Genomic DNA, 12,954 nt, shown 5'->3' on the forward strand with positions numbered 1-12,954 from the left:
ACTAATTAGATAATGAGGGTCTGATTTTCAGTACTTTTGCAGATCATCTGTTAAAAAAAGGCTGCGGTGGTCTGTCTAGGGTACAACTTTGATAATAATGGATGGGATAAAAACAAAAATGTACTTTCCTGCTCATTGACACTGTTCCGACAGAACTAGATCCTGCTCCACATCCCTTCCTGGTCTTGACTTAACCAAGTGGGCACAGTGGTGACCCGCCTCAGCTGCTGATAGGCTAAGCAGACACTTTGTTGTGTCAAGACCGAGACCAAGAATTGCTGTGCAACTGGACTGGGCTCTGTTGGAATCGTGGCAGTGAGGCTGGGTTCACATATATCAGGCTTCCAGCAACTGATGTTAGAACTGATCCTATTCATTTGAATGGGACAGTTCACAATCATCCAGCATCTGAATTTTGACGCTGGATGGTTGGAGGGCACCGGACAGGGGAACTATGCCGGATGCAGGACATATGTGAACCCAGCTTAAGGGAGAGGGGCAGTTTTTTAAAATTGTTTTTACCCATTCCTGGCCACATATAAGCCATCAACAGTGTATGAAGCAGTCTTGGGACTCAAGCCCGCGAGGAACCGAGTGCCGCTACTAATAGCTGGCACATAGATCGCTTCATGACTGCCATATAACTGTTTAGATGCTGCTGTAAATTTTTAAGGAGAAGCGTGTTGAGCTAACCCATTGTTGTGGCAACTCAAGGCCTTCTGAAGGTCTCCACGCATGTTATGACAGATCTGCTTGTACAGGCTGCCACAACATAACCCCCCCCCCCCCCCCCCCCCAAGTTTACAAAATGATTTTTTTTTTTTAATTTTACCTCACACATACACATAATTTATTTTCTCTTTTGCAGTTTATTTTATGGTAAAAGTAAGTCCACAGTACAATTAGTCCCGCAAAAAAAAACAAAAAAAAAAACAAGCCCATATAGCTCTATTTAAACTCGAAAGTGTAATGACTCCTATTCATAATGGGCTATAACAGGTGATAACGGATAATCAAATAATCCCATAGACTTGAATGGGATTATGTAACGGCCGTTTAACGGCAGTTTTTAAGGGTTTTCTTGATGGGACATTGTAATGGGTTTTTAACACAGAGCAACATATAGTGTGAAAGGAGCCTTAGAAGACAAAAAAACGTAAATTGGCAGTGTTTTCAAAGGGTTAATTATTATGACTAAAATATGTAGGTTCATTATCACTACTTGTATAATATATATATATATATATATATATATAATTTTATCACAATATTTTGGTGTACACAGTTGTAAATGTATGCATTATAATAATTTATTGGTGTGCTTAATTTGCTTTGTCCAACTATCAAACTATTTATAGGTTATATTTGCAATAACTTCATCAGTCATTTAAAAAAATATACAGAAATGCAATTTTGAATATAGACATAAAAAAAAAACTATTAGAAATAATTAATCCACATTCATGCCAAGATTCCTGCACATATAAATGAGATCTAACGTGAAGTGAATACACACTCAGAATCATATATTGCAGCCATCCATGACGGTGCAGAAAAGCTAGGCATTTGTGGGAGGTTAACTGGTAGGGCTACAGGTACTTTAGGGAGATTCACATTTGGAAGATTCACATTGGGCAGATTACTTGTTAAACTCCTGTGGAAGAAACAGACAGAAAGAAAAAGATACCATAACATGACAATGCGGATGTAGCAGAAGCACAAAAACGCTCTTAACAAAATCACAAAATAGAACAAAAAACATAAACAGAAAATAAAGCAAACCAGTTAAGAAAGAAGCATGAGGATGGAATATTTATCGGACTGGTGGAATTAAAAATGGTAATTATATAACAAATACATACAATGCACAATCACAATATAAAACCACCAAAAACACTGTAGCAGAATTTTATAAGCATCACAAAAACAAGCTGAGAACTAGTCACAAAACAAAACTGAGGACTATAATAGTTGTTTTAATTCACCCTTTTAATTTATTTGGTAATTGCCATGCTATTGCATACTTTATAAGAAGTATTTTACATAGGACACCATATGGCTTCACACAGGGGGCAGTATTTCTTTTGCATATGTGTCAAAATTATAGCATATTTTTCACCCCTAAAAAAACTGTCTTACATAACTTTTTTATTTATGGCTGGATATTATCAGAATATTAGACACTTGAGGAAAAGTAAATTTTGAGTGAATTCTGCATGTAGCAGCCTCCCATTGATCTTAATGGTATTCTGCTGCTCAGTTCACACGCTAGAAGTTCCGTAGCAAAACAAGAAATGTGATCCCACCAAAAAAATTAACATGTTTATTCTTTCATTGAAATCCAAACGGAAAAAGACCACTAGTGAATGGGACTTTGAATTTCAGTGGCAAATTTCGCATAAAATTTGCTAAAGAAATTCAGTGCTGTAGATTTTCCAAAGTGTAAAAAATATGATAGACTAGACAGTCTAACGCTATGTTCACACGGCAAAATGTCTTTGCGGAATTCCACATGAATCTCATGATTTCAATGGGATTCTGCTGTTTACACGTCTGAATCTCCGTGGCAACAACATATGACACGAAAATCCCGATTCGGGCATCCGCAAAAACATTAAACCTGTTCAATCTTTTTCATATTCTGCTTGGAAAAGCAAGGCCGTCTATGAGACAGCACATTTTCGAGCGGTCCTAGCACGAGCATGTTCCGCTGAACTGCCTGTGAAATGTCTGCATGGAATTTTCTGAGCAGACATTTTACCGTGTGCCTAACAATGTGATTTATCAAACAGCCTGAGCCATTTCTCTTAACTTGGTGCATCCTTAGGGTAAGTTCACATATCAGAAAATTAACCGCCAATTTTTTTTTTTTTCTACACATGCACTTAAAGCTGTAATCATCAAAAAAGGCACAAAAAAGTGCATTTTTTTTGACACTTAAGGATGGTAATGTTGTCAAAAATTTTTCGTAAATGTGAACCAAACTGTCTGATCTAAATTTTCACTGTCTAAGAACTAGTTTGTTTTTTATAAATCTGGTCGAGAGTGTAACACAGCCATATAGGACTGTAAAGGATTAGAAAGAAAGGGTTTCTTTTTTTACTACTCCAGATCTGGTTGTTTCTGATATTTCAACTTACTTCCCGTAAATAGGACTTGGCTGCATTGCCTTACACAAAATAAGGGTGGGTTCACACTACGTTTTGTCCCATACGGGAGCGCATACGGCAGGAGGGAGCTAAAAGCTCGCGCTCCCGTATGTGACCGTATGCGCTCCCGTATGTCATTCATTTCAATGAGCCGACCGGAGTGAAACGTTCGGTCCGGTCGGCTCATTTTTGCGCCGTATGCGCTTTTACAACCGGACCTAAAACCGTGGTCAACCACGGATTTAGGTCCGGTTGTAAAAGCGCATTGTCCCGTATGGGACAAAACGTAGTGTGAACCCAGCCTAACACTAACCGTTAACTGGTTTAAATCTACCTTTGGGAGAAGGCAGACATATTTTTCTAATCTAGAAAAATATTTTATTATTGGGGAGTAAAGGGAAAGCTTGGTAACGTACAAAAATGTAAACAAACTGCACACCAGCCACTAACAATTTCTAAAGTAGGCCATCTTACTAGAAGAAAAGGTAGTTTTCTAAAGAATGATAGTTGTTTTACCAATCCTTGGTGTCATTAGATGTCTACCACTCTCTAGCTAACAATATAAGTTTCTATGTCAAAAGTCTTTGCTTATATGGAATTTATATGAAAGTTCCAGTTGGATAGAGAGGCACATATTGTAAACTATGCAGTATTTAATAATTAAATAGTTTACTGTAATCTAGTTCTATTCCATGGCTTGTCCAATTTTCATATACGACAAACATACTACAGGCATATCTAACTTTGTTTATGGATTTTTTGGTATTTTGTCTATTTACTGTAATTTTTTTCTAATACGCTGATAATGAAGAGAAGGACTATAAATTTACATACACTCCTCTACAACTAAAATATATTCAACATAATATGGTTTGTACTCTGTACTTGGATGTCACCAGGATGCATGGACAAAGTAGGTAGAAGCATTCGGCATTAGAGAACACAAATCAAAACTCTCAGACATTTTCTTTTGTTATCAATTATTTTTGGGGACTTTCTCGTGTCGGTGATTTTGTCAGAATAAAAAAGCGCACTCATTAAGATATACATAAGCTCATGAATAACGCCCATATGTCTCCTCATTGTTTTGTGCTTTAAGACATGTTGAAATAAATATGCTTTATGGTCTTCAAAGATGTCTAATACACAACACAATAAGAATTTGGATTTAAATTCTGTTTTTTTTCCTTACTAATATTTTTGAAACGAAATATCTTTTTCATTAAATTTATTTGGCTTACTCAAAGGATACATTTAGCATTGTCCTTATTTATGTATAGTCCATAATGTAGTATTTTAAGGGCAATACATACTATTACACCCCTGAAATATCGCCCACTGAACTCTTTTCTGTTCCCTTATTAGGTGCAAAATTACGTGGCAATTACTTTAATATTCCATTTTATGTTTGCAGCTTAATTTTTCTGCTTTTTCAGAGCACCAACTAACTTCCAAGTATTTAAAGTATTCCAAGAATTAAATGTTACAATTTTGCTGGCTTCAGTAGCCACTGGAGGGAGCATATGCTCTATCTGCATCCTGTTTAATCAATGAGCCTAAAGGAACTGTCTGGGGGAAAGGGTTTCTTTAGATCATATGACCAGGCTGCCAAAAAAAACAAAAAAAAATCTATACTTACCTCTCACTTGGCCTCCAGTATCACTGTTCTCCACCATGCTTCATTTCCTGGTGCTGGGAGTCAATATGTCAGAATGCTAAGCCAATCAGGTGCAAGACATTACCTCTCAGCCAATCACTGGCCACAGAGGTGTCCTGACTCTGGCATTCGGACATACTGACCCCCAGCACTAAGAGGTGGAGCACAGCGGAGATCAGGTGCATTGATACTGGGGACTGAATGAGAGGTACAATTTTTTTGGTTGCCTAGGCATGTTTTTTTTTAAAAAAATTTAAATCCTTGTATGCACCAAACTCCTGAGCTCCTGCTAGCTCTTTGTCTATACAGGTGAGTTGAAGCTCTGCATTAGAAATTGAGACCCTGACCGTTCTTAACTCCCCTCTTTGGCGATTTTAAATTTTTGCCCTTTAGTTTTTTCCCCCTCACCTTCTAAAAATCATAACACTTTAAATTTTCCACCTAAAAATACATGTGGGGCTTGTTCTTTGCACCATCAATTTTGCTTTGTAATACCATTAATAATTTCACGACAAAATCTACGGCGAAACCAGAAAAAAATTATTTGTGGGGCAAAAAAAAAAAAGCCATTTTGTAATTTTTAGCGGCTTCTGTTTCTACGCAGTGCAGTTTAAGGTAAAAATTGCATCTTATATTTATTCTGTAGGTCCATACGGTCGTAAGGATACCAAATTTATTTAGGTGTGATTTTATTTTACTACTAAAAATAATTATAACTACATGCACCAAAATGTATACATTGAAACGTCCTATTCTGACCCCTATAACTTTTTTTTCCGTATAAGGGGTGGTATGAGGACTAATTTTTTGAGTCGTGATCTGAAGTTTTTATTGGTACCATTTTTGTTTTGATGTGACTTTTTTATCACTTTTTATTCATTTTTTTATAGTATAAAAAGTGACCAAAAATACAATATTTTGGACTTTTTTTTACGTGTACGCCATTGACCGTGCGGTTTAATTAACGATTAATGATATTTTTTATAGTTCGGACATTTACACACGCGGCAATACCACATATGTTTATTTTTATTTACTCGGTTTTTTCTATGGGAAAAGGGGGATGATTCAAACTTTTATTAGGGAAGGGGTTAAATCACATTTATTAACACATAGGGGACTATAACATTGCTCACACTGATTTCCTACACTGATCACTGCCATGCAATAGCATGGCATTAATCAGTGTTATTGCCGCTCCACTGCTTCTGCCTTGATCTCAGGCAGAGTGCTGTCATTCGACGATCGGACAGCGAGTAGGTAGGTAGGGATCCTCCTCTTGTCCTGCAAGCGATTTCACCACGGCAGTCTCGAACAGCATCACTGAGCTAACCGGCAATGTTTACTTTTGTTTTAGACACAGCGATCAAGTTTGATAACCGCGTCTAAAGGGTTAAAGAGCATGTCCGGTAAGGACTATTCCATCCTGCCTGGGCTGCAAAAAAAAGAGAAAACAAACTTTCACTTACCTTCCTACATTCCCCTGGAGCTCTGCAACAACTGATAGGTCGGCCTGGCTGTCTACTTCCTACTTCCCTTAGCCCGGGACGTCACACAGCGCTACAGCCTATCACCGGCCGAAGCGGGACATCGCTGTTGTAACGTCCCGGGCTAAAGGAAGTAGGAAGTAGACAGTCCGGCTGACCGATTAGCTGTTGCGGAGCTCCGGGGCAACGTAGCAAGGTAAGTGAAAGATTGTTTTATCTTTTTTTGCAGCCTGGGCTGGATGGAATAGAAATAGTCTGTACCGGACATCTCCTTTAATGCTGGACATCAGCCTATAGCAACTGGGACCCACCGGGTAGGATGTGCGCTCACCTGCTGAGCGCACGTCATAACTCGGGAGCCACAGATGGACGTTAATGAACGTCCATTTGCAGCAGGGGCTAAAGATAAATAGGCCTAATGCTTGATGTACAATTATACGGCGTTAAAAGGATTTGCTAATTGGATGTATTTTGTGAAAAGGGGCTCGCTGGGTTTACAAAATTTAGAATTACTAAATTTTCCCACGTCCGTTGTTCTTACGCTGCCCAGACCTCTGCTGCCTGATCTTGACACATAAGACATTTCTAGGAATGCCCACTAGCCAATCACTGAATAAGGGAGTTCACTGCTGCATTCTATCATTAGCTTAGCATCATTCCTTGTCTGTCAAGACCGTATACTAGGAAACAGACATTGGTGTAGATCTGGGCAGCATCAAAATGGCAATGGTGCAAAGGACAGCAATGTATATTTACATTTTTACAGTCTGAATATATTAAATAATTTATTTTACAACAAAATGCCTTTGATACATGGTCATTCACTTTAAAGAAACCTATTAAAATATGCAGGTCATAAATAGTAAAAAAAATATATAAATGCAAGTGGCCTTAGCAGATACTGCTAATGCCTTGGAATGCCTCAATATATTATTTGACCATTTATGGAGAGACCTCACTAGAATAGACTGCAGTAGATATGTACCTTATGTCTGTAATTCGCAATTCAACTACATACACACACTGTAACAACATCAAGGTGGAACACAACAGCTTAAAGAATGAAATGTAAAGCAATACACATAACAGTCAAGAGATGCAGGTCCAAACTTCACCTAGAAAATATCAAATGTCATCAACTTAATACTTTTATCCAAAATCTGACTTTAAAATTCTAAGCATCTATTGAACTACATGAATGAATTTGTATCAAGCAAATGGAATGTTAATAAGGTCCCATTGAGATACATATATCAGGGTAACAGAAAATTACTTACAACCTAGACTTAGATATTATTACACTAAAATATATAGCGAACATAAGAAATATAATGGCTCTCTACTTTGTTTTCCATTAACAGAGAAAATGTAACATCAGATGCAGATAACAGACACTTTAAGACTGACGAGAATCAAGAACAATTATTCCCATTTGAGTAAGAACTTCCATCCATCTGCTACAAACTCCGATTGTATCAAAGGGTTCCTTACTTTACTGGCTCCCACGATTCACGCTCAAAGCCCCTGTGAATTGACTGTGCAATTGAGGACTCCATGAGGTCGACATATCTGACAACAAGTGGAGCAAACAGGTCTTGGAGATGTTTGTGGAATTTTCCATTGCATAAGTTATCTAGAATCATAAGCATATCAGAGCGCTGTAAATTGATCATTCTGATCGGTATATAAATCAACATATAATATAGCCATTGATTTTTCCATTAAGGTAGATCAAGCAATTGTTTCATTAAATAGTATATCAAAGGAAGCTAAACTCAACCAATCTAAACGCACAATGGCTTTAGACAGTATAAAATGAAGAAAAAAACAGCAGTAAAATAGATATAAAAAGATGTAATTTTTTTATGATCTAATTATGTATTCCTAAGTGGTCGCCAGAGCACACATTATATATATTAAAAATAGCCATAATTCCAACGTTTGAATTACTGCAATTTGTTATACAAAATGTATACTGACTGCTGTTTTCCATAGACCTTAACAGAATTCATTATTAGATTTAAAGGGGTACTCCGGCACTAAGATGCCTGTTCGCGGGGGTCCCGCCACTGGGGACCCTTGTGATCTTCCACACCGCACCCCGTTAGAATCAGCCCCCGGTGCGTGCTCGCTCCGGGTCTGATTACTCGCGATCACTGGGACGGAGCAATGCAATCCTATGGAGGGGGCGTGACAGCTGTCTTAGCGCCGGAGTACCCCTTTAAAAAAACAAACAAACAAACAAATTCATATGCTATATGGTCTTCAAATATGTCTAAAACACAACACAATAGGAATTTGGATTTCATTTCTGTTTTATTTCTTACTAATATTTTCAAAACAAAACATTTTTTTTATTATATTTATTTGGCTTATTTAAAGGATACATTCAGCATTGATCTTATTTACATATGGTCCCTAATGTAGTATTTTAAGAGCAATACATAATCTTATACAGTGGTATTTTTTACATTTTTATAGTCTTAAATATAAAAAAAAAAGTTTGATGTTGAGAGTTTGGCTCTTGAGACCTTTAGAATGAAGGGGTAAAGCACATTGCTGAACACTGTGCCCCTTTGGCTTTGATCATCCGTTTTTTTATTTATTTTTTGCTTTATAATGAGGGGTATATGGTCTCCTAGACAGTATATAAGACATACATCTCTCCCAATATTCATGGCAAAAGCCGATCAAAGCCAAAGGGGCACAGCCTACAGCCAAACATTTCTGCCCCTTCCTATCAGGGATCAATGAAGGGGTCAGGACCTGGAACCTACCAAGCAAAACTTCCAAGGATTGCTGACAAATATAGATAAATACTGAATAGTCAAACAATATTCGCAAGATCATCCATCATGGATTTCAACATTCCCTTCCCCAGACTAATGTTACCAGGGGTCTTTGGCAGAAGCTTTTCCTTTCTCCTTATGATAGGAAGTATGTATGTTTGGCCTAAATTTTGATTGTTCAGCTTTTTTTTTTATTATAGTGTGTTTTGTAATATTTAATATGCAAATGACATATAATGATCAGCCATTATCTTTACCTCTGTAAATGAATGGGCACAGTGAAAACACTGTATGTAATGAAGACTGGACTGACTAGCCTTCATTTGCATCATGCTCGCTCCAGGGCGCCACTGTTAATATAACTAGTGGTGACAGGAATCATGATACAAATGGAACTTGGCTTCAATCTCATTTGCATCTGCTACGCTCTCTTTGAGCCCACATTTTATATGGAAAAGGTTCTATAGAAAAAAGTTACAGTGAGCAATATTTAATGTTGTTAGCACGTCCAAATTTTTGTCCGAATGGAGCCCACTGGTTGAGAAACTCTGCCTTAAAGGGTTGTCCAGTGATTTTTGGAAATTCTTAATAGTGGTCAAGCGGGGATACCATTCCAATGAAGCCCAGTCCCCACAGCTAACAACTTCCTGGTCTCCTCTCTACACTAGAGAGTGGCTGCTCAGCCCCTTACAATCACTGCCTGGGGCAGGTTACCACTAAGGTCAGTGACTAGCTCAAAAAAACGTTAAAAAAAAAGAAAATGTACCTCCCATGCTACCCACCTTGGGTAACGCTGCTGTAGTTCCCGATGCAATCCTTTTACTAGTGTCGGTTATCGATGCGTCACAGTGCAGCTCGGCAAATCACTGGTCAGAGCGGTGTTTCACCTTAGCCAGTCAGTGATTGGCTTGACAGCAAAGTGACATATTGAGCCCAAGCCCCAGTCTTCTTACTGGTGTCGGGGCTCAGTACATCACATTGCCACTCAGTCAATCACTGACTGGCTGAGGCAAGAAACCGCTCTGACCAGTGATTTGTTGAGCTGCATTGTGACGCATTAACCCCATTAACAGGAAGAGGATTGCATTGGAGACTAAAGCAGCGATATTGGAGGCACTAGAAAGCGCAGGTAAGCAAAGTCGTTTGTTTTTTTTGCTGGCATCCTTTGCATGTTTTCAAAAATATAACCCTTTGCCGGATAACCTTTCTGCTGGAGTACTCCTTTGAAAACATAAGAAAATAATAACTACACCTCAAGGACACAACCATAAAAAATGGTACATAATGGTATTGGAAAAGACCATGCTTCAATTTCTTAATGTATTTATTAAAACACACACACACATATATATATATATATATATATATATATATATATATATATATATATATAAATTTAACAATTATAATAAAAAAACATATAAATATGTACTAGTAATGCAAAATCTACCACTGGGTCCTAGAATCAGAGGATCAGGTAAAATTGGAGATATCCTGCAATTCGCGGAGTCAGTATTCAGGCACCTGAATTATGACTCCGCAAATTGCAGGATATCCGCCTATTCCACCTGATCCTCTGATTCTCTGTTCGGGAACTCTACATGGAAGCCACACTACTCTTGCTGGAGTAACAATAGAAGCAACCTCGTGGGAGATTGAACAACACAGCATGCACGGTATCTATCCCGGGGCCAGCAGCTGGCTGTATCCCAGAGAGCGACTACAGCGCTCGCATGAAACCAACATCCGCAGGACATCAAAGTAGGTCCGTCGCAGCACAAGACCAGCGGCCGGAGGATTGGTGAGAAATACATATAAGAACTGTATAGGTGGATATCTCTAGCTATCTCTGACATCAAAGTGGGTCCGTCGCAGTATGAGACCAGCGGTGAGAGATACATATAAGAAATTCATAGGTGGATATCTTTAACTATCCTTGAGACTACCTAGAAGTGTCAGAATATCAATCATTCATTTTAGCAACATCTAACCAGGAGTGCCGGACTATCAATTGCCGAACTAACAGATCTGTTGTAAAACTATATTCAGTAATAGTGCTCTAATATCCAGTGGCAGTGTTTTATCTATTTACATCTATTCTATCACTAGGACCCATTGGTAGATTTTGCATTACTAGTGCATATTTATATGTTCTTTTATTATAATTGTTAAATTTTTATGTATATATGTGTTTTAATAAATACATAAAGAAATTGAAGCACAGTCTTTTCCAATAACATTATGTACCATTTTTATTGGTAGTGTCCTTGAGTTGTGGTTATTATTTTCTTATATTATTGCTCTAAATTAACCGTTGGGCATCAGTAAATAACCACAGATACCTTGGACACTTTTGCTGTGAGCTGCACACAACCTTTCTTATGTTATATACCCCTTTAACCCCTTTACTCAACAGCCTGTTTTGGCCTCAATGACCAAGGCCTTTTTTTCAAATCTGACATGTGTCTCTTTATGTGGTAATAACTCTGGAATGCTTTTACTTATCAATCCAATTCCGAGATTGTTTTTTCGTGACATATTGTACTTTACATTAGTGGTAAATTTTGATTGATATATTCAGCGTTTTTTGTAAAAAAAATGAAAAATTTGGCAAAAAAATGAAAAATTTGCATTTTTCTAGACTTTACATTTTATGCTTGTACCATAAATAGTCATATCGCACCAAATTAATGATTAATTCACATCTGCAATATGTCTACTTTATGTTCCCATCATTTGATAAACATTATTTTACTTTTTTAGAATGTTAGAGGGTTTATAAGTTTAGCAGCAATTTTCCAGATTTTCAAGAAAATTTCAAAATCTGATTTTTCAGGGACCAGTTCAGTTCTGAAGTGGAATTGAGGGGCCTGAATGTTAGATACCCCCATAAATCACCCCATTTTATAACCTGCACCCCTTAAAGTAGTCAGAATGACATTAAAGAAGTTTATTAACCCTTTCGGTGCTTCACAGAAATGAAAGCAAAGTGGAGGCTGAATTTAAAAATTTCATTTTTTTTGCAGATTTTTCATTTTTATCCATTTTTTTCTGTAACACAATAGGTGTTGACAAAGAAATAAAACTCAAGATTTATTCCCTGAATTCTGACGTTTTTAGAAATATTCCATATGTGGCCTTTGTGCGCTACGTGTCTCTCATGCAGGCCTCAGACATGAAGGAGTGCTATGTGGATTTTGGGGCACCCTTTTAGTTTAGGATATTTTGTTGGCATCATATAAAGTCGCAGACGCCTTGGGGTGAAAAAATATTTTTGGGAGACAAGTTGACGCTTTTATTGGTACCATTCTGGGACACATGTGACACTTTGAGCGTTTTTTATTTTATTTTTTATGAGGTGATATACATAAAAAAATCTATTCTGCAGTTGTTTTTTATTAAAAGAATTTAGGTCGTTCGTCATGCGGTATAAAAGACATGTTAACTTTACTCTGCAGGTTGATACGGTTACGGCGATACCAAATTTCTATGCTTTTTTTTATATTTTAGTTCATTTATAGCATAAAAACGATTTTAGTAAAAAAAATCACGTTTTTAATTCGCCGTATTCTGTGAGCCATAACTTTTTTATTTTTTCACTGACGCAATTGTGTATGGACTCTTTTTTTGCGGGACATGTTGATGTTTTTGGGGGGACTATTTTTGAGTTTGTGTTGGGGTGTATTATATATATATATAATTTATTTTACTATTTTTTTCCAATTTTTTTCATTTTATTTTTCATATTTTTTATTTTAATTTTTTTTCACATTTTTATTTTTTTTTCCACTTTTTTAATTTCTTTTTCACTTTATTTCACATTTAACTTTTTTTTGTTTTACTGTTATACACAGAATTCAATGGAGTACACA

At 37.1% G+C, this 12,954-nt stretch overlaps 1 protein-coding gene across 11 annotated transcripts in view; it reads right to left on the bottom strand.

The window, feature by feature from the left end:
• CADPS (calcium dependent secretion activator) overlaps positions 1–12,954 on the bottom strand; it is a 560,269-nt gene that overhangs the window by 122,406 nt on the left and 424,909 nt on the right. For 7 of the 11 annotated variants that reach the window (XM_056524514.1, XM_056524510.1, XM_056524511.1 and 4 more), the window contains 2 exons: positions 7,785–7,926; positions 1,517–1,654 (listed from right to left, as the gene is read on the bottom strand). In XM_056524514.1, the coding sequence (XP_056380489.1) occupies positions 1,517–1,654; positions 7,785–7,926 (280 nt within the window). The remainder of the gene's footprint in view (positions 1–1,516; positions 1,655–7,784; positions 7,927–12,954) is intronic. The other 4 variants (XM_056524520.1, XM_056524517.1, XM_056524516.1 and 1 more) reach the window with 1 other exon arrangement.

Source organism: Hyla sarda, chromosome 6 (genome assembly GCF_029499605.1).
Source record: "Hyla sarda isolate aHylSar1 chromosome 6, aHylSar1.hap1, whole genome shotgun sequence".
NCBI classification, from domain to species: domain Eukaryota; kingdom Metazoa; phylum Chordata; class Amphibia; order Anura; family Hylidae; genus Hyla; species Hyla sarda.